Source organism: Macaca fascicularis, chromosome 1 (assembly GCF_037993035.2).
Source record: "Macaca fascicularis isolate 582-1 chromosome 1, T2T-MFA8v1.1".
NCBI lineage: Eukaryota > Metazoa > Chordata > Mammalia > Primates > Cercopithecidae > Macaca > Macaca fascicularis.
In genome coordinates, this window is record NC_088375.1 from 110,230,709 (window position 1) to 110,257,661 (window position 26,953).

A 26,953-nucleotide genomic window follows, 5' to 3' on the forward strand; every position below is an offset into this window, starting at 1 on the left:
TTAGTAGAGATGGGGTTTCACTATGTTGGCCAGGTTGGTCTTAATCTCTTGACCTCGTGATTTGCCCGCCTCAGCTTCCCAAAGTGCTGGGATTACAGGCGTCAGCCATCGCGCCCAGAGCCTGGGGCTTCTTCCACACCCTCTGCACTCTACCAGGTGCACAACCCAACCAGTTTCATTTCTAGACTTAAAAATGATACAGCAAGGACTTGGAAAGGACCTCTATGGAGGGATCCAGAGGGAAAAGAGCTGGGTTGGTTTGTTTGTTTTTAACATTAACTGAGTAATATATGCAAATATCGTGCTCTTTGGTCCTGCTTCTGTGGATCGAGAGCAAAGGACTGCCATACCCAGAGAGACAGCCCAGATCCAACAAGCTGCTTCTGTCCAGCCCTGCTCCTCCCCACTCAGCAAGGGCACTTGCTCTTCCCTATTCTCACCAGAGAGGCACAAGCGCTCCGTCCCTTCCAGAGGCAGGCGGAGGGAAGAGAAAGGGTCTGTTGTTTTTCTCTCCTGTTTCTTGCTCCCTCTCTGCTGATCACAAAGCTGCTGACCGGGTCAGAAAGCCCTGATGGAAATCCACCAGCGCTGGGCAGGCCCCTCCTCCTCCAGGGAGCTTGTCCTTGCCTAATTTTTCTTCGTCCCGATGAGAACAAAAAAGAGAGAGAAGAAAAGAAAAACCACAAACTTCCTTTGAAAACCAGCTTGTAGTCAGGGCCTGGAGCGCATGCCCTAGACTCGGCGACTCAGGAATCCTGAAGACTCTCTGAGTGACCTGGAGCACCTGGGCTCCGCCCCTGCCTGCCTTCACCCTCTCCAGTGCCCCCAGTACTGGGCGTGAGTCCGGAAGTGGCCACAACCAAGCCTGTACCGTCGCTCGCAAAGCTGTGTAAACCTATATAAGCTCAGGCGTTGACAGCTGGAAGGCAGCTGGCACTGGCAGACCCCCTCATTGCACCTATCTTCCCCATCGCATTGCCACAGCTGAACCCTCCTTCTCAATCTTGGAACAGCACCCACTTCTTTAAGGTAAAAACTTTATTTTAATAATCTTCTTCACTTCTTCTCCCACCCCTCTCCATTTCCTCTCCAGCTCTGGGGAGCTGACACCTGCTGTCCTTCCACCTTTGGTCTACAAGTCTGGATTGCTTAGAGGAGCTAAGTCAGGAGAGATATGTAAAGGGGATGCTGCTTGGTCCTCCTCCTTTTAATGAAAGCACGAAACCCTCCCCCTCTCCTTATGAGCAAGTAGACAGGGCACTGTGGCCATGGTTGACATATTCTGAGATGAAAATCTAAACTATTGATTGCATGAAGACGTAGGTCAGACTGAGAAAGAGATTGGTGTGGGACAGTAAGGGAATTGTTCCTACGGAGAGGAAGAGTGTCTTCTTGAAGTTACATACCTGTTTTACATGCTTCTTCCAACTTTTGACTCTGTACTGCCATTGATTAGGGAGGAGCCAGGGTTATTTTAATTCCCTCACCCACCACCATAATTCCAGCTGGAGAAGAAGTGTAGGACTTGAGGAGCTGAGAAAGAGGAGGAGGAGAATGAAACTTTGATTTGTCTGACTATCCTCTCTCTCATTCTTTCCTACTCTGAGATACTCCATGCCCTCCCCAGCAGAATTGGACCTCGTAGAGTAGAAACCTTCCATTACATTTCCTGCCCCTGCCTCTTAAGACTTAGCCCATTTAGCTCTGCCCAGTTCCTCTGAGACCCCACTCCCTCAGGTGTTCCTGGGTTCCTTTGGCTCACCTCTCCAGCCAGCTAGCTGCCCAACCCCACTTCATCATTGATCATTTCTGGCACTGGACAGAAAATATAAAAACTGAAGCCTGCTTTTCTTTTTTCTTTTTTTTTTTTTTTCTGAGACAGAGTCTAACTCTTGTCACGCAGGCTGGAGTGCAGTGGCACAATGTTGGCTTACTGCCATCTCCACCTCCGGGGTTCAAGCAATTCTCCTGTCTCAGCCTCCTGAGTAGCTGGGATTACAGGCACCCGCCACCACGCCTGGCTAATTTTTGTAGTTTTAGTGGAGACGGGGTTTCACCATGTTAGCCAGGCTGGTCTTGAACTCCTGACCTCAGGTGATCCACCCGCCTTGGCCTCCCAAAGTGCTGGGATACAGGTGTGAGCCACTGTGCCCAGCCGAGGGCTGCTTTTCTTCAAGCTTTTTTACTTTTCCAGGCTCTGGCATCTGCTTTGAGGTTCACCCTAAGTGTCATTTAAGGGGAGAAGAAAAGGAGAGAGAGAAAGAGAGAGAAAAAAAGTGTAAGGCCTGCAGGCAGTTTTTGCTACTCTGATTCTAAATTAACAACAAGTAAATGATATGCAGCTAGCATAAACATACGTGAATCAAGAGGATAATCAATTTGAGTGACTAGGCTTATTCTATTTCAGTAACTTTAATGTTCCTCAATCTCATCTCCCAGGCCTTCTCCTAGCCCCAAATTCATGTAGGTTTACAAGAAGGAAACAGTCTCAGGTTGGGAGGAGGATGGGGAAAAGACAAGATTTCTAACTAGTTTAATTTATTTTATTTTGTTTTATTTTATTTTTGAGATGGAGTTTCGCTCTGTCGTCCAGGCTGTAGTGCAGTGTCACAATCTCAGCTCACTGCAACCTCCGCCTCCTGGGTTCAAGCAATTCTCCCATCTAAGCCTCCTGAGCAGCTGGGACACAGGCACGCGCCAACACACCTGGCTAATTTTTGTATTTTCAATACAGAGAGGGTTTCGCCATGTTGGCCAGGATGGTCTCGATCTCCTGATCTCAAGTAATTTGCCTGCCTCAGCCTCCCAAAATGCTGGGATTACAGGTGTGAGCCACCGTGCCTGGTCCCTAACTAGTTTAATTTCTCCCTGTTTCTCTCCTTGATAAAGAGTGGGAGGGGAGCAAGGAGATTAAAGGGAGATGTTTTCCAAAGGGCAGGATTTGTGGTTTTTTATTATTTATACCCACAGCATTAGTTAAATGTCTATCTGTACTTGCCTCAGTGTGCCTCTAGTGCTGATAGAGAGCAGGTTAAACAGGTCCAGTGTTCACATCTAAAACGACCTGGATAGGATTGGGTGCGGTGGCTCATGCCTGTAATCCCAGCACTTTGGGAGGCCGAGGTGGGAGGATCACCTGAGGTCGGAAGTTTGAGACCAACCTGACGAACATGGAGAAAACCCGTCTCTACTAAAAAATACAAAATTAGCCGGACATGGTGGTGCATGCCTGTAATCCCAGCTACTCGGGAGGCTGAGGCAGGAGAATCACTTGCACCCAGGAGGCAGAGGTTGCGGTGAGCTGAGATTGCGCCACTGCACTCCAGCCTGGGCAACAAGAGCAAAACTCCGTCTCAAAAAAATAAAGATAAATAAATAAAACCACTTGGATGGGAATAGACATAAAACTTCAGGTAGGTGAATGTAGAGGGAGTATTGTTAAGTAAATTAATAATCAGCATTTTCTTTTTTTTTTTTTTTTTTTTTTTTTTTTTTTGAGACGGAGTCTTGCTCTGTCGCCCGGGCTGGAGCGCAGTGACCAGATCTCGGCTCACTGCAAGCTCCGCCTCCCGGGTTCCCGCCATTCTCCTGCCTCAGCCTCCCGAGTAGCTGGGACTACAGGCGCCCGCCACCTCGCCCGGCTAGTTTTTTGTATTTTTTTTTAGTAGAGACGAGGTTTCACCGTGTTAGCCAGGATGGTCTCGATCTCCTGACCTCGTGATCCACCCGTCTCGACCTCCCAAAGTGCTGGGATTACAGGCTTGAGCCACCGCGCCCGGCCAGCATTTTCATATTTCATAGAAATAGCAGGCAAGAGAGTATCTCTGGGTTTAGGCAGTTTCTGGAAGAAAAAAAAAATGAACTGAGGAAAAGTTGCTGTCTCAACTCTAGCTGTCAAGAGATGCTTACTGGGTCCAGGCACCGTGGCTCATGCCTATAATCCCAGTCCTTTGACAGGCTGAGGAGGGCGGATTACTTGGGGCCCCAGGAGTTGAGACCAGCCTGGGCAACAAAGCAAGACCCTGTCTCAATTTAATTAAAATAAATTTGAATATCTTTATTAATTTTTTTTTAAAGAGAAGCTTACTGGAAGAACTTGTGGGGAGTGCTTTTTGTGCCCCTAATCTGAAGTCACTTATTAAAACCAGTCTCTGATTCCAGTCACCCCCCTACCTACATTTCCCCTCCCAGCTTACAGGAAACCCCTCCCAAGGCCTTTATACTGTGGTCTCGTATTGCGTATGGTTCGGAAGAGCCCTTTGAGGAGGAAGACTTCCCCTTCCTCACCAGCATTTCGCCTTTAGGGGCATGACACTGACTCTGTGCCTCCTCCATTCTTCACCCCAAGCACTATGTGACTGTTAATCTTTTTATCCTTGGGTGAGGCAGAGAGAAGGTATCCCTAAAAATACAAGCAGCCTGTGTATGCTTAGTATGTTGTGTGAAGGGGCAGGGTGTGGGGTAGGGCAGAGGAATTATCCCTGTGAGGGAATATGGCTATGAGGCGGTTACTGATGTGATGCCTATTAGAGTAAGCTAAAGATCATCATATTAATAACCATTAGCGTAGATTTAACATTTCTTTCTCCACCTCTTTTCCTTCTTTCTCCTTTGTGCTCTCCCTTTCTCTCTGTCTTTTCTTCCTTCCCTGTCACGATCTGTTTCAGGGAAGCTGACTCCACCCATGTCTTCAATCCCACCAGTCTTCCTTCCGCCCTGTGCCCTCTTGGTCTCATCTGGTCACAGCAAGTTAGAGGTGGAAAGAGCTTAGCACAGGACCCTTCTGTTTACACATATACTGCCCCTAGCCAGGAGTGACTGCACAAACACTAACCAGCCTTCTACACTACATTCCTTTTCCAAGACTTATCTGGGTTAGTTTGCTTTCCAGCCCACTGATTTTCTTCTTATTGAACAGGTCCCTCTTTTGCATCCCAAGCCTGGCTTAGGCAAGTCCCTGAGGTCAGTAAACACCTTCAGTGCCCCTCAGCTGAGTCCCTTTTGACTATGGAACACCATCAGCCTGAGGATCCGACCCCTGGTAAGGCTGGGACTGCAGAAGCAGCCATCCCTGAAAACCATGAGCTTCTGGCAGGCCCACATGAGCACCCTCAGAACGCAGATGCAAGAGATGCTGATGGGGAGGCTGGAGAACGGGGCCAAGCTTTGCTGCGTGGCCAGTGTGGGGACAACCTTGAGTCCCCTCTGCCTGAAGCTAGCTCAGCTCCACTGGGGCCAACCCTTGGGACACTGCCTGAAGTAGAGACAATGAGGGCATGCTCCATGCCCCAGGAGCTTCCTCAGTCCCCCAGGACCCGACAGCCTGAGCCAGATTTCTACTGTGTCAAGTGGATCCCTTGGAAAGGAGAACGGACACCTATCATCACCCAGAGCAGTAATGGCCCTTGCCCTCTCCTTGCCATCATGAATATCCTCTTTCTTCAGTGGAAGGTAAGAGAACACCCAGTTAGGGGTGCAAAAAATATCAGGGAGTACTCTTCCCTGACCTACTTCCTTGATCATCCTGATATTCTCAAACCAGTCAAAACTTTTCAGATTATTCTCCATATTTCTCCAACTTGAGCAAATGAGATAAGATGTTCCTAAAAACAAAGAAAAAAAGAAAAAGAGGAAGATCTGTCCTACCCCTGTATCTCCTACTCCCTAGCAAATGCACATGCCTTGCAAGATTTCACATTCATTCCCTTGTGCCAGTTGCAAGCCTTTTTTCCTACCCCACCCTACTACTGGAGCTCCCCCTTGCCTTTCCATGGGTTCTTCCTTTAGTGCTCTTTGGGGGAAAGCACACACGTGATCACCCCTTCTGCCTCCAGGTGAAGCTCCCCCTGCAGAAGGAAGTGATCACATCGGATGAGCTCATGGCCCATCTTGGTGAGTGACTGGGCCTTGAAGAGGAATTACCCAAAGGGTTCCAGAGCTATCCATTCAGCCAGAAATCCAGACTATTCAGGGATCTCCATTTGGGGGTTCTGGTATGGCAGGGAGGGTAAGGGTCTATGGGGCTTCTCTGCAAGGCTGGATAATGAAAAGCAAAGGTGTCAGGAGTCCTGGGTTGTAACACCAATTCTGCCCTTAGCTTTGTTATCTGACCCTGGGTGGGCCCTTCACCTTTATGAGCCTGTTGCTTCCTTTGAGAAACGAAGAGTCCGGATTAGACTCTAAGTCTTTTCCAGCTCTGAAAATCTGTGTTCTGTGACATTACCCGAGGAAACGTAGCTTTTGAGGCAATTGGTGGGGTAAGCTAAGAGGTCCTGTCTTGTAGGAAACTGCCTCCTGTCCATCAAGCCCCAGGAGAAGTCAGAGGGACTTCAGCTGAATTTTCAGCAGGTAAGGCAGAAGGCCTGCAGGCATAGGGGTTTGCAGGTTTGTAAGGGGACATCTTGAAATACTAAGAGAAGCTTTTGTTGTTCTTCAGAGGTTTCCTTGAACCATGATTTTATTCTGCAGGAGTCAAAGGAGAGTTTATCTTTGTCCTAGAAAATATGTTCATTGGCCGAGTGCTCACACCTGTAATCCCAGCACTTTGAGAGGCCAAAGCGTGAGGATCACTTGAGGCCAGGAGTTCGAGGCCAGCCTGGGCAACATAATAATACCCCTGTCTCTACAAAAAAAAAATTTTTTTTCAAGAATTAGCCAGGTATGGCGGTGCGTGCCCGTAGTCCCAGCTACTCAGGAGGCTGAGGTGGGAGGGTCACTTGAAACCAAGAGTTTGAGGCTGTAGTGAGCTAGGATCACACCACTGCACTCCAGCCTGGATGAAAGAATGAGACTTAAACTCTAAAAGAAAAACAGTGTTCATAGAGAAGGGTTGAGGCAAGGGAGAAATGGAGTGGCTTGTAAGAGAATCGCGAAAGAAAAGCAACAAGGTTAATTTTTAATTTCTGGAGGTGGAAGTGGAGTGTGGGAGAAAAGGCTAGAATGTCCATCATCTTTTTTCTACCCCCAGAATGTGGATGATGCAATAACAGTGCTGCCTAAACTGGCCACAGGTCTGGATGTCAATGTGCGATTCACAGGCGTCTCTGATTTTGAGTATACACCTGAATGCAGTGTCTTTGACCTACTAGGCATACCTCTGTACCATGGCTGGCTTGTTGATCCACAGGTGAGGGTGGGAGGGCCCACTGGGACCTTATCCAGCTTAAGCTGACATGAGAGAGGCAAATTTTTGTGGGGTAGAGGTTAGGGAGTTAGGGGTTAGAATGGCTTGGGAGGGAAATAGGGTTTGGAGACTGGACCCAGTACAGAAGTCCTTGAATTTTAACCAATTTTGGGGATAACATGCAAATACAAGCAAACTACATGCAAATAGGTCAGTTCTTTAGACATCAAAAATTCAGGAACCAGATGGGTTTGGTGGCACATGCCTGTATTCCCAGCTACTTGGGAGGAGTTCGGGGCCAGTCTGAGCAACATAGCAATCCTATGATGAATGGTTCCTGAAATTTTTTTTTTTTTTTTGAGAGACGAAAAAAAACCAGTGTTTAGGAACCATTCATCATAGGGTTGTAGACCTTGTGAGCTTTGTTCATTTCCTTCCTTAAAAAAAAAATCCCAATTTTTTTGGTATACTACTCAAGCAGAGTCCTGAGGCTGTGCGTGCAGTTGGGAAACTGAGTTACAACCAGCTGGTGGAGAAGATCATCACCTGCAAACACTCCAGTGACACCAACCTCGTGACGGAAGGTGACATTCCTTCTCATGAATAGTATGTGGAGGGAATGATGGCTACTTAGGCTTATTTTTTTATTGTGTGTCATCTCCCACCACATCCCACTAGGTATAAGCTTCACAAGAAGGAGCTTGGGGAATTTCTGTTTAGTTCATTGGGGTATCCCCAGTGCCTGGCATGAGGTAGCTGCTCTGTAAGTATTTGTTAAGTGAATGAATACAGCCAGGTTTCAAGAAAGGGACGTCAGAAGGTGGGACTGACCCCCGGGGCTTTTGACAGGGGCTCTCTGGATGGTCCTTCCTGTTGTGGACCTTGAATTCAAGCCAAGTTTCCCTCAACTTGTCCCGTCTGGCAGGCCTGATTGCAGAGCAGTTCCTGGAGACCACCGCGGCCCAGCTGACCTACCACGGACTGTGTGAGCTGACAGCAGCTGCTAAGGAGGATGAACTTAGCGTCTTTTTCCGAAACAACCACTTTAGCACCATGACTAAGCATAAGGTAATGCGGGTTTGAGGGAGGCGGGATGCGGTGCTGTCATTTCCTGGTGTCTTTTTCTCATGGGTCCAGCTGGGATCAGCTAGATTAAGCCGTGGTAGCAAGTGACCCGTCAAATCCCTGTGGTTTACCACAACAAAGGTTCATTTCCCGCTCCTGGTGCATGTCCACTGTGAACTGGCTATGGTTCTGTCCCATACCATTTTCACTCTGGGACCCAGCTGACAAAAGATCCTTTATCTGGAATATATGCGGGAACACAGAGAGGGGGGCACTGTGCATTCATGCTTAGAGCTTCTGTTTGGAAATGACACATGTCATTTCTGCTCACATCTTCTGGCCAGAGCAAGCCATAAGGGATAAGCCTGCCGTCGATGGTACAGGAAAGTCCGATCCTCCCCTAGGAGGGGGCAGTGGAATTTTTGAACAATGCTGGTCTTCAAAAGTTAGAAACTGCCAAAGTTCTCTAGGATTTGAGCAGCAGAGGGAGGGGTCTCTGGTTCTCAAAGGATTTATCCTAAGAGCCATCAGGCAAGCCCAGAGAACAACAGAAAATGGGGGGAGCAGAGTCTTGTGTGGCATCTCAGCCCTAACGACTGCATGCCATGCTTGGCCAGAATGACCACCGTGCTCACACCCAACTGGACATACACTCAGACATCCCTTTCTTCCCCCCAAGGCCACACATATTTATAAAAAGTCCACATGCTGAGGGGCTGGGTGCGGTGGCTCATGCCTGTAATCCCAGCACTTTGGGAGGCCGAGGAGGGCGGATCACAAGGTCAGGAGGTCGAGACCATCCTCCCTAACATGGTAAAACCCCATCTCTACTAAAAAAATACAAAAAATTAGCCAGGCATGGTAGTGGGTGCCTGTAGTCCCAGCTACTCGGGAGGCTGAGACAGGAGAATGGCGTGAACCCGGGAGGCAGAGCTTGCAGTGAGCGGAGATCACACCACTGCACTCCAGCCTGGGTGATAGAGCGAGACTCTGTCTCAAAAAAAAAAAAAAAAAAAGGTCCACATGCTCATACCGAGATTTCTGGCAGTGAACTGCCTCTGTATCACCTGTCCCCCCAGTGAGCTCTGTTCTTTTCTTTGTAGAGTCACTTATACCTACTGGTCACTGACCAGGGCTTTCTACACGAGGAGCAAGTCGTATGGGAGAGCCTGCACAATGTGGATGGAGACAGCTGCTTTTGTGACTCCGACTTTCACCTGAGTCATTCCCTGGGCAAGGGGCCTGGAGCAGAAGGTGGGAGTGGCTCCCCAGAAAAGCAGCTGCAGGTAGACCAGGTGTGTAGGGCACTTAGGAAAAGTGCAGAGAGCACATGTGCCTCAGGGAGCTTTTTGCCACATACATTTTAACCGCTAGAGGCCATGTGAATCCATGCCTCTTTCTCTGGGTTACCTCAGATCGTCTCCTCACTTGGTGTGTATTCTCTGGCACCACAGATAATGTATTTGGCTGTGTGTGCTGCTCCGTAGGGAGAAAGAGCTAGAGAATTTGAGGGATGCGGAAAAACTGATTTGGAAACCTCGCCTGAATAGCCACAGCTCTGGGCCTCAGCCCACTGTACAACTCTTGTTCTCCCCAGGACTACCTGGTTGCTCTGTCCCTGCAGCAGCAGCAGCCACAAGGCGCGCTGGGGCTCACCGACTTGGAGCTGGCCCAGCAGCTTCAGCAAGAGGAGTATCAACAGCAGCAGGCAGTGCAGCCAGTGTGGACGCGGACACGGGCCCTGTCACCGCAGGTGGGCTGCTGCCCGGGCGCCCACACTCCCGGTTTCCACCTCATGCTTTGCCGGGTCCAGAACACCTATTATTCCTGCACTGGTCTCTTCAAGGTTTCTTCTCTCAGGGCCCTTCCCCTGCCTGTCCCTCTCCCCTGGAGTCCCTTCCTATCTTCCTCTCCCTACTCCCTGTCCCAATCCTGACACCCCTCCTTCTAGAATCTCTTCTCGTGCACTTCCAAGGAAGTTCAGTGACCGATTGTTAAATTCGATACAGGGGAGAGGAGCCACATCTGGACGCCCAGCTGGGGAGCGTCGGCAGAGGCCGAAGCACGAGTCAGACTGCATTCTGCTGTAGCTCTGCCCCAGTGCCAGGCTGGCCTGCCCCTTCCAGAGGCTATGGCTAGTTGGCTTGCTCCCCTGCCTCCATCCCTGAGATGTGCTGGATAACTTATTTATGGACTGTTGGGGATCAGAGCAGGCGACAAATGCCAGGGTCAGACTTGGTAATGTCCAGACTTGGTAATGTCACGTGCTGCTGCCTTCTCTGCCTCCCACCCAGGACAACATTAGGATTGGTGGGTTTCTGGTTCTCAACTTCCAGCCCCTGAATAGTCACACGTATATACAGACTAAGGCTCTGGGGTGAGGTCCTTATCTGGAATGCATCTCTCCTGCTTCCCATCCCTGCTGCCTGGATGCTCCTGATCACCTAGGCAGGCCTGTCTCCAGTTGTTTCAGAGCTTAATTTGGGTTTCTATCTCTGTTATTTGTAATGCCTTCGTGGGGTTTGGAAATAAAACTTCTGGCCTGGCACGGTGGCTCACGCCTGTAATCTCAACAGTTTGAGAGACTGAGGCGGGCGGATCACCTGAGGTTAGGAGTTTGAGACCAGCCTGCCCAAAAAGGTGAAACCCCATCTCTACTAAAAATACAAAAAATTAGCTCAGCGTGGTGGTGGGTGCCTGTAATCCCAGCTACTTGGGAGGCTGAGGCAGGAGAATCACTTGAACCCAGGAGGCGAAAGTTGTGGTGAGCCAAGATCGCACCACTGCACTCCAGCCTGGGCGACGAGCAAAACTCTGTCTAAAAAAAAAAAAAAAAAAAAGAAAGGAAAAGAAAAAAACCTTCTTTCCTGAGATCTGTTGCTTGCCTTAGCCTGAAGCAATGGGGTTAAGTATTTGACCCAATTGAAGAATGCAAAAAGCGGGAGGTGGGTCAGAGGCAGGAAGGTGGTTACCTGTCTTGTCTTCTCCCCTCCCCTCCCCTCCCCTCCCCTCCCCCCCCTCCCCTCCCCTCCCCTCCCCTCCCCTCCCCTCCCCTCCCCTCCCCTTCTTTTGAGATGGAGTCTCTGTTGCCCAGGCTGGAGTGCAGTGGTGCAATCTCAGCTCACTGCAACCTCCACTTCCCGGATTCAAGCAATTCTCCTGCCTCAGCCTCCTGAGCAGCTGGGACTACAGGCATGCCCCACTGTGCCCGGCTAATTTTTGTATTTTTAGTAGAGACAGGGTTTTGCTGTGTTGGTCAGGCTGGTCTTGAATTCCTGACCTCAGGTGATCCGCCTGCCTTGCCCTCCCAAAGTGCTGGGATTACATGCGTGAGCCACTGCGCCCAGCTACCTGTCGTTTCTAATATAGCCAGCAGGGGGAACCAAAGCCTGACTGTTTTTGTTTCTGTTTTTGTTTTTGTTTTCTATGGGAAATAGTGCTCTCATGGGAGATGGGTTTCCAAATCTCTGGTTGGACACATGCATTTGAGGGTTGTACTCTCCACTAACCCAAGAATTCCCAGCTGGGAAGGGTAGTTTGACCCTCCGCTTGCTTCCCAGTTCATACAGATGGTCCTTTGCTCCCCCTGACCATTTCTCACCTTGTTCTGGTGCCTGTGTCTCAATTATTTTGTCTGAAGTTTCCTGGAGAATGAGGGTGAGGGGAGACATAGAGAGGGTGGGAGTTGATTACTGTAGCTCTAAGGCAAAACAGGATTCCTGCTGAATAGCCAAGTGCACATCAAAGGCACCTCCAACTCCAACGCCCCTTCCAGGTCCATGTCCTGCTCCACCCAAACTTCAATCAGGGAACACAAACAACAGTGAAGTTTGCCAAAAGAATTCAAGTATCAGTGAGATGTTCTGGCCAGGGTACAGGAGGGATGAGTGAGGCAGAAACTATCAAAGAAAACTCATTTCCCCACACCCAAGAAGGAGCTGGATGACCCAGGTACAGATATAATTTTGAGATGAGGAAAATTAAAGGATTTTAAAGAAACAGTTTCAACCTCAAGAAGCTACAGCATGTGGTGCTCAGTGAGGGGTTATCCTACTTGGAGGCCCAGCTGGTCTCCCACGTTCAGCCAAACACGGAAATCTCAGATCCTCGGATGTCATGTGGGGTGGGGCAGGGAAGTCTCACATGTCTTCAGCCCTGCACAAGGCCAGGAGGGCTGACTGGCAATCCCCTTTCACTGCATCCTGCAGACAAGGGAATTCAGTGTTAGAAAGATCCACCACTACTATGGCCCAAGTACTCTCTCCCGTCCTTTGGGTTGGTCCATCATAGTTCATCTGGAAGGGAAGGGTCCTTCCTGGAGCTCAGAGTCCTGCACTGCATTTCTTTTCTTTTCTGGGTTTTCTTTTCTTTTCTTTTTTTTTTTAAGACAGAGTCTCGCCCTGTCGCCCAGGGTGGAGTGCAGTGGCACGATCTCGGCTCACCGCAACCTCCACCTTTTGGGTTCAAGTGACTCTCCTGCCTCAGCCTCCTGAGTAGCTGGGATTACAGGTGTGCACCACTATGCCTGGCTAATTTTTGTATTTTTAGTAGAGACTGTTGGTCAGGCTCTACTCCAACCAGCATGTTGGTCAGGCTGGTCTCGAACTCATGACCTCGTGATCCGCCTGCCTCAGCCTCCCAAAGTGCTGGGATTACAGGTGTGAGCCACGGCTGACTACTGGGTTTTCTATGGGGCAAGAATATACTCATCTCTGTGCAGGGAGTGAGGGTGGAGGTGAGGAGTGAAGGCCTGGGGCTCCAGGCTAAGAAGTAGCCAAGTTTCACCTGGAGAGAAGAGTAGAGGGACTTCCCAAATTTCTTCTTGAACTCAGCTCTGATACTCAGAAGGTCGGTCTCACATCGAGAGATAAGGATGCGAATCAGGACTTGGTAATTGGGCTCAGTTTCCTAGTAGGGGAAGAAACAGATGGGGGGTGGTTAGTGAGAGTCTCACTGAGAGTAGGGGTTGAATGGCATGGAGGGTTATTGCAGAAAGTGGAGCCAAGGTAGGAGTCAAAGGATAAGAGTGTACATTATACATTATCTTGGGACAAAAGTTATCTTTGTCCATCCTCATGGAAGATGACACAGCAGGAAAGATCAATCTCTATGGGGGGCAGTTTGAGTATTTATTTCCTTCTACATGTCTTTCCTGCCCCTACCATTAGCTTAGAGCTGTGTACCTCCAGAATTTGATGGTGAGCAGCTCCAAAGATAGGTATCTCAGGGAGGCTGGAAAAGATTTGGTGCATGTAAAGACTGCCAGCATGAAAACCAGGAAAACTACTTTTAACTTTCAAGTTAGTGAATATCCAAGGAGGATATACTTGCCCTACCCCCAAACTGAGCTGATGGGGCTGTGATAGGGAACAAGGTTGTGTGACTTCTGGTTCTGATTCCAACCCAATAGGGCCATCTCACAGCCCCATCTCTGCATATTAGTGTCTCCAGTTGGACCCTTAGGGTGCAACGTTGCTATCTTCCTCCTGTACATGCAGCAGGCCTGTTTTTTGGCTAAAGAAAGTAATGAAAGGTTCAGTTTGGAAATAACAGGCCAGGCACAGTGGCTTACGCCTGTAATCCCAGCACTTTGGGAGGCCGAGGCGCGTGGATCATCTGAGGTCAGGAGTTCGAGACAAGCCTGACCAAGATGGTGAAACCCTGTCTCTACTAAAAATACAAAAATAAGCCGGAGCTGGGTATGGTGGTGGGCGTCTGTAATCCCAGCTACTTGGGAGGCTGAGGCAGGAGAATTGCTTGAACCCACAAGGCGGAGATTGCAGTGAGCCAAGATCGCGCCATTGCACTCCAGCCTGGGCAAGAAGAGCAAAACTCTGTCTCAAAAAAACAAAAACAAAAACAAAAAAAACAAAAAAAAAGAAAGAAAAGAGAAATAACAGGCCAGGTATGGTGGCTCATGCCTGTGATCCCAGAACTTTGGGAAGCCAAGGCAAGTAGATCATTTATGGTCAGGAGTTCGAGGCCAGCCTGACCAACATGGTCTCTACTAAAACTACAAAAATTAGCTGGGTGTGGTGGCACCTATAATCCCAGCCACTCAGGAGGGTGAGGTAGGAGAATCGCTTGAACCTGGGAGGCAGAGGTTGTAGTAGAGTAACCACCACTGCACTCCAGCCTGGGACAGAGCGAGACTCCGTCTCAAAACCAAAAAAAAAGAAATAACACAGGTACAAGTCACCAAAATCCTGAATTATAATTGATTATACTAAGTAATGTGTTGTTATGAGAGATTTCTAAATAAAAACTTTTAATTGTAAAATTCCTGTTTTTTTTCTGTGCACCAGTGTTGTCATCAATTCCTAATATCCTCATTTTCAGAGTTTCCTGAGTCACTTTACTCACAAGACTCTTCCCAGAACTGCCTACAACACATACTTTGGGCATCCCCACAGATCATAAACTCCTTTGACAACACAAAAAAAAAATGAAGTAAAACAGGATGCTCCAATTCATTTAGACTCATTACCTAATTGTCAGTGGACCTAATGTCTACTTCATATTAACTTTCATGCATCATTAGTTTTGTATTGTCGTAAAGATTGCCAATTGCTCCCCAGTATCCATTCTTCTCTCCTTCCAACGCTTGTTACTCTAAAGTTACAGAACTGGGCAAGAGTCACTCATTAGCTGAATACTCTCATTGTTGTACAAGTATTCTTTTTTCTCGCTCTGTCGCCCAGAGTGGAATGCAGTGGCGTGATTTCAGCTCACTGCAACCTCCCCCTCCCGGGTTCAAGCGAGTCTCCTGCCTCAGCCTCCCGAGTAGCTGGGACTACAGCGTGTGCCAAACACCCAGCTAATTTTTTTATTTTTAGTACAGATGGGGTTTCACCATGTTGGCCAGGCTGATCTCAAACTCCTGACCTCAAGTGATCTGCCCACTTCAGCCTCCGAAAGTGCTGGGATTACAGGTGTGAGCCACCGCACCTGGACTTAAATATAATTTTTTTTTTTAGATGGAGTCTCACTCTGTCACCCAGGCTGGGGTGCAGTGGTACAATCTCAGGTCACTGAAACCTCTGCCTCCCAGGTTCAAGCAATTCTCCTGTTTCAGCCTCCCAAGTAGCTGGGAATGCAGGTGCATGCCACCACACCTAGCTAATTTTTGTATATTTAGTAGAGACGGGCTTTTACCATGTTGGTCAGGCTGGTCTCGAACTCCTGACCTCAGGTGATTCACCTGCCTCGGCCTCCCAAAGTGCTGGGATTACAGGCATGAGCCACCTTGCCTGGCCTAATTATAATACTTAATCATATACCTGGCATTGCATATGGCCCCAGGATCTTCACTGGGAACGTTAATTTTTACTACAGATTGGTCGAAATTTGTCCTGAATCAGTTGCTGATTTTCTGAAGGTCGTTTTTCTGATTATTCTTCACAATTTGTGTTTTCATATATCTACATATCTCTCATAAAAGAAAAATACAGTCTGGGCGCGGTGGCTCATGCCTGTAATCCCAGCACTTTGGAATACTGAGGCTGGTGGATCACCTGAGGTCAGGAGTTTGAGACCAGCCTGGCCAACATGGTGAAACCCCGTCTCTACTAAAAATACAAAAATTAGCCGGGTGTGGTGGTGGGCGCCTGTAATCTCAGCTACTCGGCAGGCTGAGGCAGGAGAATTGCTGGAACCCAGGAGGCAGAGGTGGCAGTGAGCCGAGATCATGCCTTGCACTCCAGCCTGGGTGACTGAGCAAGGCTCCCTCTCAAAAAAGAAGAAAAAGAAAAAAAGTTCGCTACCAGCCTGGCTAACATGGTGAAACCCTGTTTCTACTAAAAATAAAAAAATCAGACGGATGTGGTGGCGGGCTACTATAGTCCCAGCTACTTGGGAGGCTGAGGCAGGAGGAGAATTGCTTGAACCCAGGAGGTGAAGATTGCAGTGAGCCGAGATCACCCCACTGCACTCCAGCCTGGTGACAGAGTGAGACTCCATCTCAAAGGAAAAAAAGAAAAAAGAAGAAGAAGGCCGGGCGAAGTGGCTTCACGCCTGTAATCCCAGCACTTTGGGAGGCTGAGGCGCGAGGATCACGAAGTCAGGAGTTAAGGACCATCCTGACCAACATGGTGAAATCCCGTCTCTACTAAAAACACAAAAATTAGCCAGGCATGGTGGTAGGCACCTGTGGTCCCAGCTACTCGGGAGGCCGAGGCAGAAGAATCTCTTGAACTCGGGAGGCAGAGGTTGCGGTGACCCAAGATTGCACCACTGCACTCCAGCCTGGGTAACAGAGTGAGACTCGGTCTAAAAAAAAAAAAAAAAAAAAAAAAAAGAATAATACAGATGTATCATGATTTTTTCCTTTTTTATTTATTATTTATTTATTTATTTATTTGAGACGGAGTCTCGCTCTATTGCCCAGGCTGGAGTGCAATGGCGCTATCTGGGCTCACTGCAAGCTCCGCCCCCCGGGCTCAGGCCATTCTCCTGCCTCAGCCTCCGGAGTTGCTGGGACTACAGGCACCGGCCACCACGCTCGGCTAATTTTTTTGTATTTTTTAATAGAGACGGGGTTTCACCTTGTTAGCCAAGATGGTCTCCATCTCCTGACCTCATGATCCGCTCGCCTCGGCCTCCCAAAGTGCTGGGATTACAGGTGTGAGCCACTGTGCCCGGCCTGTTTATTTTTTGGAGGCAGGTCTCACTTTTTTACCCAGACTGGAGAGCAGTGGGATCATCTCAGCTCATGGCAACCTCTGCCTCCCAGGCTCAAGCGATTCTCTTACCTCAGCCTCCCAAGCAGCTGAGATTACAGGCGCTCACCACTACCACCTGGCTAATTTTTGTATTTTTAGTAGAGATTGGGTTTCACCACGTTGGCCAGGCTGGTCTTGAACTCCTGGCCTCAAATAATCCACCTGCCTCAGCCTACCAAAGTCCTGGGATTACAGGCATGCGCCACAGCGCCTGGCCCGGGTTTTTCCTTTTTAAAACCAAGTCAGAATTAGCCAGATGTGGTGGCACATGCCTGTAATCCCAGCTACTTAGGACACAGAAGCCGGAGAATCACTTGAACCCAGAAGGTGAAGGTTGCCTTGAGCCGAGATCACGCCACTGCACTCCAGCCTAGGCGACAGAGCCAGACTGTCTCCAAAAAAAAAGAAAAAAAAATCAGAAAAATGGGCCTATGTTATTTTCTGACTACTACTTCTTTTTTTTTTTTTTTTTTTTGAGACAGGATCTTGCTCTGTCACCCAGGCTGAAGTGTGGTGGAATAATCACAGCTCACTGTAACTTCTAATTCCCGGGCTCAAGCAATCCTCCCACCACATCCTCCTGAGTAGTTGGGACTAGAGGCAGATGCCACTATGCCTGGCTAATTTTATTTTTGTAGAGACTAGGTCTTGCTATGTCGCTAAGTTGGTCTTGAACTCCCAACCTCAAGCGATCCTCCCACTTTAGCCTCCCAAAGTGCTAGGATTAAAAGCGTGAGCCACCATGCTTGGCCCCGCTGACTACTACTTCTGAGATAAATCTTTCACCTACACTCAAGAGTGTGGGTCTTGTAATCCAAATACACTACAAAATCATCTACTGCTGGGATAGTTTGTATTTATGACAGGAATTTGGACAGATAACTACAACTCTTCAAATGAATCTTATAGGCTTTATTGGGCAAGTATAATAATCTACTGTCAAGATAGAAATCTCTGGATGATAGAACAATTGCTTATATTTACTAACTTTTGGGCAATCATCAACATGGCATGATGGCTTCTCAACCAGTCTACAGAAAGCTATTCCATCTGCCAAAATGATAACTACTTTTTTAGTCTCACTGTGTCACCCAGGCTAGAGTGCAGTGGCATGATCTCAGTTCACTGCAACCTCTGCCTCCCAGGTTCAAGCAATTCTCTTGCCTCAGTCTCCCAAGTAGCTGGGATTACAGGTGCCCGCCACCACGCCTGGCTAATTTTTGTATTTTTAGTAGAGACAGGGTTTCACCATGTTGGCCAGGCTGATCTCGAACTCTTGACCTTGTGATCCACCTGCCTTGGCCTCCCAAAGTGCTGGGATTATAGGTGTGAGCCACCACACCTGGCAATGATAACTACTTTTATCTCTTCAATTTTTTTTTTTTTTTTTTGAGACGGAGTCTTGCTCTGTCACCCAGGCAGGAGTGCAGTGGCCGGATCTCAGCTCACTGCAAGCTCTGTCTCCCGGATTCACGCCATTCTTCTGCCTCAGCCTCCCGAGTAGCTGGGACTACAGGTGCCCACCACCATGCCCGGCTTATTTTTTTTATTTTTAGTAGAGATGGGGTTTCACCGTGTTAGCCAGGATGGTCTCAATCTCCTGACCTCGTGAGCCGCCCACCTCGGCCTCCCAAAATGCTGGGATTACAGGCATGAGCCACCGCGCCCAGCCTATCTCTTTGAATTTTATGTTTTCTCTAAGTGAACTTTTTAATTAATTAATTAATGTATTTATTTTAAGATGGAGTTTTGCTCTTGTTGCCCAGGCTGGAGTGCAGTGTCACAATCTCGGCTTACTGTAACCTCTGCTTCCTGGGTTCAAGTGATTCTCCTGCCTCAGCCTCCTGAGTAGCTGGGATTACAGGCACACACTACCACGCCCAGGTAAGTTTTGTATTTTTAGTAGAGACAAGGTTTCACCATGTTGGCCAGGCTGGTCTCAAACTGCTGACCTCAAGTGATCCGTCCACTTTGGCCTCCCAAAGTGTTGGGATTATAGGCGTAAGCCACTGCGCCCTTCCTGAACTTTTTATTTATAGATTTTGGGGGACACTTCTACTAATAAGAGACCTAATTCAATCAACAGAATGACTGGATTCTATTGGTGGAACCACTCAAGGCACGGTCAGCAGTTTAAGTATGGATAACATGGGCCAGGCGCAGTGGCTCACGCTTGTAATCCTAGCACTTTGGGAGGCCGAGAAGGGTTAATGACCTGAGGTCATGAGTTCGAGACCAGCCTGGCCAACATGGTGAAACCCTGTCTCTACTGAAAATACAAAAATTGGCCGGGCGCGGTGGCTCAAGCCTGTAATCCCAGCACTTTGGGAGGCTGAGACGGGCGGATCACGAGGTCAGGAGATCGAGACCATCCTGGCTAACACAATGAAACCCCGTCTCCACTAAAAATACAAAAAAATTAGCCGGGTGTGGTGGCGGCGCCTGTAGTCCCAGCTGCTCGGGAGGCTGAGGCAGGAGAATGGCGGGAACCCAGGAGGCGGAGCTTGCAGTGAGCCGAGATCGCGCCACTGCACTCCAGCCTGGGCGACAGAGCGAGACTCCGCCTCAAAAAAAAAAAAAAGAAAATACAAAAATTAGCCAGGCGTGGTGGTGGGCACCTGTAATCCCAGTTACTTGGGAGGCTGAGTTTTTCCTTTTTAAAAACAATTCAGAATTAGCCAGATGTGGTGGCGCACGCCTGTAATCCCAGCTACTTAGGACACAGAGGCCGGAGATGTCTTACATCGTGAAGTATTGTGTAGGGAGACTATATGACTTACTAGCTATGTGACCTTGAGCAAGGTACTTAACTTCTCTGGGCTTCAGTTTTTTCATCTATAAGATATGGATGGATATGGTTGTGAGGATTAATCGAAATGTGTGTGCCCTGCTCAGGATAGGCCGTGGCACACAAACAGCACCCGCAAAATGCCAGCCCTTGTCATTTCTCTTGCTAGTGTTATCACCATCACTCTGGCGACAACTATGCCTGGACAAGGCACTATCTTACAGAGCAGATTCATATCTCTATTTGGCCACCTAGACATTAACAAGGCCAAAATGTTAGTTTCAGGGCCTCAATTAAGTTAGTTCTCACCGCAGCTCATTCTTCCACCCCTGTGTAAGCCCTGGTGCGTAAGCCCTGGGAAGGAGCGCGGCTTGAGGTTTAGATGGTGCATATAGGATGGTTACATTAGCCGCAAGCTGAGACTTCCTCTCTCCTCCCTGGTTTCTGTTCTGGGGAGGGAAAGGAGTGCCCCTCTCACCTGGAGGGCTTGGTGAAGTTTGTCAGCAAAGTACAGCGGTGTGTTCTTGATCACTGAAGCTGGAAACAAAGATGGAAGGATGGAGGTTCACAACTAGGGCCACAATCTCCCATCCCAAGAGAGACTTACTTCTCAAATCCTGAGCAGGCCCCTACCTAGGCCGAGCAGAGCCGCCTGGGCATCTCCATGGAAACGGTTCTGGACAGCCTCCTCCAGCTCTTGCCCAGTGCTCCGCTGGTACTGATCAAACACTTGTGTGTGTGGGAGGCAGTTAGAAAGATGGATGGGGGATTAATTATCACTTGAAAGGATGGGCCCTCCCCACACCTTCCACAACCCAAACTCATCATTAGAGCAAGCTAGGGGACAAGAAGGCTTGTGTGTACCTCGGATGAGGTGTTCAGGATTTCGCTGGGTGAGGAGTGGGACCCATGTCTCCTCTGTGCTAGGTCCTTCTGCCCGCTGTAGTGCCTGGGAGGGAGGAATGAGTCAGGGAGGAGTGAATCGGGATCATTGGTGGGGCCTAGGGAGCCATGGGTATTATGTTCCAGAATCTATCATCATCATCATGGAAATGGGATTGAGGGTGGAAAAGGATATTTTTTTTGAGATGGAGTCTCATTCTGTCACCCAGGCTGGAGCGCAGTGGTATGATCCCAGCTCACCGCAACCTCTGCCTCCCAGGTTCAAGCGATTCTCCAGCCTCAGCCTCCCGAGTAGCTGGAATTATAGGCGCCCACTATCATTCCTGGCTAATTTTTGTATTTTTAGTAGAGATGGGGTATTGCCATGTTGGCTAGGCTGGTTTCGAACTCCTGACCTCAAGTGATCCTCCTGTCTCGGCCTCCCAAATTGTTGGGATTATAGGCGTGAGCCACCACAACCGGCCAGAAAAAGTTATTTTAGGCCAGGCGCGGTGGCTCAAGCCTGTAATCCCAGCACTTTGGGAGGCCGAGACGGGCGGATCACGAGGTCAGGAGATCGAGACCATCCTGGCTAACACAGTGAAACCCCGTCTCTACAAAAAAATACAAAAAACTAGCCAGGTGAGGTGGCGGGCGTCTGTAGTCCCAGCTACTTGGGAGGCTGAGGCAGGAGAATGGCGTAAACCCGGGAGGCGGAGCTTGCAGTGAGCTGAGATCCGGCCACTGCGCCCCAGCCTGGGCGACAGAGCAAGACTCCGTCTCAAAAAAAAAAAAAAAAGTATTTTAACTTGTAAACTAGGGGTGTGTGTGTGTGTGAGAGAGAGAGAGAGAGAGAGACACAGAGAGAGATGGGGTCTCTCTCTGTCACCCAAGCTGGAGTGCAGTGGCATGACCAGGGCTCACCTCAGCCTCAACTTCCCAGGCTCAAGCGATCCTCCCACCTCAGCCTCCTAGCTAGCTGGAACTACAGGTGCAGCTAATTTTTAAAAATATCTTGTGGAGACAGAGTCTCACTATGTTGCCTAGGCTGGTCTTGGACTCCTGGGCTCAAATGATCCTCCTGTTCAGGCTCCCAAAGTGCTGGGATTACAGGTATAAGCCACCATGCCTGGCCTACTAGTTGTTTTTATTTATTTTATGTTTTTTAAGAAAGAAATAGGGCTAAGAGAGGGCTCTGCCCTTATAGCCTCATAGCTCTGTTCACTGATTTGGAAAAATCCTGGTACCCAAGGATTAAATAATCCCCAAAAGGTCTGAGGAGGCTTTGTGCCCCCAAATGCTCATGAGAGAAGAATCTGTCGGTTGATGAGTTCAGGAGTCAGAGGCTAGATGAGTGAAAAGGCTTCAGCTATGACGCTACCTGACAACTCCTGCCTCTACCACATAACTGAGAACTCCCTCTCCAAGGCAAGGATGGGTTTGCAGGACAAATGGACACGTAGGTCATTGGCTCTAAGATACGGTGGAGGAAGGCATCTTACGTGCAAGGCGGCTGTGTACACTCCTAAACCCCCTGCTCACCCGGACATCTTGTTCCGCCAGATTATAGTCAATGATTCCAGAGTAGCTGTCACGGCCCCCCTAGGAGGAGAAACTGTTCTTAGAGGGCTCTTCGAAGGGCACCTTTTTATCTCCAGACCAACAAGCAAAGCCTGGTCTCCCCTAAAGTCCTCTCTTGTCCATTATAGGACAGCAATGCTCCCTGCTCCAGCGTGTCACCTTGCCTGGTGAATGTGACTCCCTTCCTTGCAGGTCAGTCCTCCTCACCTTGACCAGGGCCAGGAGCAGGTCCCGCAAGATGCCATTGGTCTGAGACGTGATGTCATCCACAGCCTCCACCTGGAAATCTGGGGTGGGGTGAGGAGCTCTCTGAATCTTCCTGAGTTTCCCTAGTGTAGGTATCCCCAGGACCTGCCAAATGCCTGACCCGCTATGCCCTGCTAGCCCTGCTAGCCCCTGCTTGGAGTAGCTTGATGGCTGCTAGCTCCCAGGATGTAAGGCACAAGTACCATCACGGCCACTCTAAAAACATCTCTAAGTTGTGAGGCGTGCGGTGGCTTCATCACCAAGCACCAACCTGCTGGGTAGGACGCAATCATTATCAGAGTTGGGGCCAGGCAGTGAAGAAGAGCTAGGGAAACCTGTATTATAACACAAGATGGCTAGGACCTGGCACCCTTGTTGGAGGTAAGGAAAAATGATATGAGAGGTGGGCTATGAGGAAGGAAAAGAGCAGGAAAGGGAGAAATGGAAGGAGACGAGAGAAATGGATGCAAGAAGGAAGGAAGGTAGGAGAGGGATTAAGAACATAGGCCACAGCCGGGGCGGTGGCTCATGCCTGTAATCCCAGCACTTTCAGAGGCTGAGGCAGGAGATGGCTTAAGCCCAGAAGTTCGAGACCAGCCTCGACAACACAAAGAAACCCCATCCATACAAAAAATACAAAAATTAGCTGGGCATGGTGGTGGCACACCTGTAGTCCCAGCTACTTAGGAGGCTGAGGTGGAAGGATTGATTGAGCCCAGGAAGGTCAAGGCTGCAGTGAGCCATGATCACATCACTGTACAGCCTAGGCTATAGGGCAAGACCTTGTCTCAAAAGAAGAACAAAGGCCGAGATTAGACATCAAAGGAAAATTGGGGAAAGCAAGAAAAAGCGGTGGGAGTAGGGGAAGGGGTGGTAAGATGAGGATGGGAAAAAGCCACAAATTAGTGGGTGAGACATTTGTAGCCAAGCAAGGCCAGCCATCAGGGGCATGAATGGTGACACCCATGACTCAGAGGGCAGGTTCCCACCTTTCCCTCAGGCTGCAGCACGGCTGGGTTCAGCTTGGAATGTGGTGTGATGGCAGGGACCGGCAAGGGGTTGGGAAGGTGACATGAGTACCTTTGGGACTGTCACTTTGGAATCTGCCTTGGAGCTCCAGATTAAGATGGTTAATCATTGCTTCTCTCTCTTTGTGTGTGTGTGTGTGTGTGTGTGTGTGTGTGTGTGTGTGTGTGTGTGTGAGAGAGAGAGAGAGAGAGAGAGAGAAAGAGAGAGAGAGACAGAGAGAGAGAGATATATGCTCTCACTCCTGTCACCCAGGCTAGCGTGCAGTGCCAGTAGCATGATCTCAGCTCACTGCAGCCTCAACTTTCCAAGCTCGGGTGATCCTCCCACCTCAACCTCCTGAGTAGCTGGGACCACAGGTGTGAACCACCGTGACCAGCTAGTTTTTTTGAATTTTTGGCACGGATGGGGTTTTCCTATGTTGCCTGTGACTGGTGTTGAACTCCTGGGCTCAAGCGACAAACCCACCTCCGCTGCCCAAAGTGTTGGGATGATAGGCATGAATCACCACGCCTGGCCTGCTTCTCTTTTTTTAATGATCACATCTGGCTCTCTCCCCTGCGGAGACTGAGGCACTGGTGGGGGAAAGAGGAAAGACCCCAAGGGAATAGAACTTAGGCAGCCAGGCTGCCAGATAGCTCACCTATGGGGAGTACAGGAGAGGAGCAGACTGTCCTACAGCCCCTTCTCCGGCACCTGGGACCCCTCCCTCCATATTCTTACCGTGTTTGTAGACTGCCAGGCACTCCTGCAGCCGGGGTGGGGTTCGAGTGGCAAGAATTTCAATGGCCACATCCACCGCAGAATCTGAGGCCTACGAGAAATTGAGAGTCTACTCTCAGACTGGCCATGTCATTAGGATGGTAGACAGTGGCAGACATCGGCTGCTTCTCCTTCTAAGGAACAATATGGGACGACGAGAGGGAGACTCTCATTTTGCAAAAGCAAGGCTGACAGCCTTCTCCCTTCCCCAGAGACCCCAGCAAGTCTGCCCTCCTGCTACCTTCAGAGCTGTCCTCAATTCCTGGGCGTCAAACCGGGCTGCGGGCTGCAGCAGAGCCATCACGATCCTCTCCAGGTTTCCGGAAAGGGCTGCCCGTAGGGACTTCAGCAGGTCCTACGAGAAATGGTCCCCACAGCAGAGGCACGGGGGTGAGGGGAAGGGCTCCAGAAGCATGGGGAGGTTTGGGAAGATTTGGCTGGTTTTCACCTCAGGCCCTGTTTAGCCAGGAAGCAGGGGCTGGCCTCAGTGGCTGTTGCTGTCTCTCGAGTCCTCCAGGGGGTTTCTCACCCCAGTCCACTGCTGTGGGAGGTCAGCATGGCCTTACCTGTTGGGTGCGCTCCTGGAAGGCACGTGAGATGAGCTGCCTTTGCTCTCTGCTCCGGTTGGTCAGCACATCCACAATGGCACTGCGGTCCACGCCTGAACCGAGATGAGGGCTGTGCTGTGAGCAGGGTCTTTACATAGTGGGATGCCCCTACTCCAGGAGAGGGCTAGGAAGGAAAGGAGCAGGGGCTATATCACCCCCACTTCCATTTTATCTCAAAAGAAGTTGCAAATAAATTGTCAAAACAGCATGCAAATCCGACCCAGACCAAGGCAAAGGTGGCCTGGTGTGGTGGTAAAAAAAATAGGATTTGCAGGGATCGGCTGACCTAGATGAGAATACCACCTCTGTCATTATGAGCTGAGTGACTTTGGGCAAGCCTCTTAATCTCCCTGAGCCCCAGTTTCCTCATCTGGAAAATGGAAATAATAAGCCTTGCCTCACAGGGGTGTTGTGAGAACGGGTTTGACACACCTACTGTGGTGCCTGACATACAAGAATGAAGGCGTTCCACAAATGTTTCTCCAACATCTCTAGTTCCTCCTTCCTGGCTCCTCCTTGGTCTACAGATTGGCTCTAAAAGGCAGCCTCAAGTACAGGGGGAAAGGGGCTCACCTTGGCCAGTAATGGCCCTCAGTAGCCTCTGCGCATCCTTGTCCACGCTGAAGTTCAGGAAGGTCCTGAGGGTGCCCAGGGTCCCCCACGCTGCAGTCTGTGGGAGCACGGGGTGGTCGGCAAGGGCCACGGCCAGGCTGCCTACCCCACCTCAGCATAATCTCAGGGCCTGTCCTCCACTTTCCTGCCTCCCATCCTCTCACAGCCTGAGCTGAGATATTAAAAGTGATCTCTGAAATCCCAACAGCCCCTACCTTGCTGGCCAGGCCCAGGTGGCTGAGGATCTCCTGGGTGAGGGACGGTCCCATCTTCCCACCACTCGCAGACATGGTGCTACTGCTGGCTGCCCTGGGGAAGGAAACAGGAGCCCACAGAGCTGAATTTCCTGGCCCTCCAGGGACTCCTTATGACCCCCCAAGACCCTGGAGCCTGGGTTCCAGTCACCTGTTCCTATCCTTGCTGCAGAAAAAAAGATCAACCTGCTTAGGGTTGGAGCCAGAACTGGAGCTGAAATGGTGAGGTAAGAGGGGAGCCCCCACCTTCCCCACCTCTCCCCACTCCTTTAGGAAGTGGGGATTGATGCGGGATGCTCCTGGACCAGGCGCCAACCCTCCCTGATGCCAGGGTCAGCCCCGAGGCTCCTCAGGCCTTGGTCCTGGGTAGATGCCCCCCTTCTGAGGTCTATGGCCCTCCTTCCGGGGCCTGGCTGGGGTCTCCTGGGGCAGTGCAGGGGAGCTGAGGTGAGGTGGCAGGATTAAGCACGCAGAGTGGGAGACAACTCCAAACAGCATCTCCCCCACCTGCAGCCCCAACTGACAAGCAACCCTCAATCCCTCAGTTCCCGCCTATACAGCTGCCTACCTGCTCGGCTGCCTCTCACCCTAGGAGCCACAGGTGGGAATCTCTAGGTCAGCAGGTGCAATCTCTTAGCTGATGTGAACAAGGGTTCTCGCAAGTACATGGATGCCTGGACAGGAAAGGAGGCACTCTCATGTTGGAAAAGGAAAACATTTCTCCCTCCCCCAAGCAATCAACAAGTTCTCCCGGCATGGGGGCCGAAGGCCCAGTACTTACTCAGAGGTGCAGAGGCGGGGTGGGTGTCGTCCTTGTGGCCTGGTAGCTCGCCTGTGTGAGCACCGGCTCTGGTGTGGCCTGGTAGAGGAAAGGGGGCGGGGATGCAGCCTAGGCTGAACAGCCAGTCAGATGACCTCTCTTAGGGACCAACCCAGCAGTTGTCTGACTCTGGCCCCTCCCAGACTTGGGAGAGGACCGGGCTGTACAGAGTCCCACATGCAGACACCTTCCTGCCCAGCATCTCTTCTCCCAGGAACTGGGCCTCAACCCATGTGAGTGAACTCCACTCAGCCTCTCAGCGGCCCAGCCTCAAACACAGGAGGCTTTATGCACTGCCTCCCCTGTGGGTCCAGGTGGGACCACAGAGGCCTAGTCTCAAAGTCCAGCTTCTGACCTGGCTCTGCCTCTGGCTCCAGCTCCCTGGGGGGCAGGTCAGACAGGCTGCAGGCTGATTTCAAGGCTGATAGGGAAAAACCTGTTGGGGCACATACCAGCAGGGCACCCC

General features: G+C 50.0%; 2 protein-coding genes across 22 annotated transcripts; one reads left to right on the top strand and one right to left on the bottom strand.

The window, feature by feature from the left end:
- Positions 1 to 441: 441 nt before the first annotated feature.
- MINDY1 (MINDY lysine 48 deubiquitinase 1) lies at positions 442 to 10,736 on the top strand. 17 transcript variants are annotated; one of them, XM_045364113.2, is made up of 10 exons: positions 442 to 1,029; positions 4,668 to 5,451; positions 5,835 to 5,892; positions 6,284 to 6,348; positions 6,968 to 7,126; positions 7,602 to 7,707; positions 8,049 to 8,191; positions 9,292 to 9,483; positions 9,786 to 9,941; positions 10,198 to 10,736. In XM_045364113.2, exons 2-10 carry the CDS (start codon positions 5,008 to 5,010, stop codon positions 10,276 to 10,278), a joined length of 1,404 nt encoding a protein of 467 aa, XP_045220048.1. In that variant the 5' UTR covers positions 442 to 1,029; positions 4,668 to 5,007; the 3' UTR covers positions 10,279 to 10,736. The 17 variants fall into 17 exon arrangements, with proteins under 17 accessions (XP_045220048.1, XP_073852091.1, XP_045220059.1 ...); XM_073995990.1 differs by having other exon boundaries at positions 9,292 to 9,442; XM_045364124.2 differs by having other exon boundaries at positions 7,605 to 7,707.
- Positions 10,737 to 12,013: 1,277 nt separating this feature from the next.
- Positions 12,014 to 26,505, bottom strand: ANXA9 (annexin A9). 5 transcript variants are annotated; one of them, XM_045364198.3, is made up of 14 exons: positions 26,449 to 26,505; positions 26,236 to 26,341; positions 25,629 to 25,722; positions 25,375 to 25,471; positions 24,760 to 24,854; positions 24,435 to 24,548; positions 24,155 to 24,245; positions 22,367 to 22,446; positions 22,121 to 22,180; positions 20,561 to 20,636; positions 20,330 to 20,425; positions 20,175 to 20,233; positions 12,974 to 13,096; positions 12,014 to 12,390 (listed from the first exon to the last, which is right to left on the bottom strand). In XM_045364198.3, exons 3-14 carry the CDS (start codon positions 25,701 to 25,703, stop codon positions 12,328 to 12,330), a joined length of 1,029 nt encoding a protein of 342 aa, XP_045220133.2. In that variant the 5' UTR covers positions 25,704 to 25,722; positions 26,236 to 26,341; positions 26,449 to 26,505; the 3' UTR covers positions 12,014 to 12,327. The 5 variants fall into 5 exon arrangements, with proteins under 5 accessions (XP_045220133.2, XP_005542011.3, XP_073852226.1 ...); XM_005541954.4 differs by having other exon boundaries at positions 20,561 to 20,645; XM_073996125.1 differs by having other exon boundaries at positions 20,561 to 20,645; positions 24,760 to 24,925.
- Between the last annotated feature and the right edge of the window lie 448 nt (positions 26,506 to 26,953).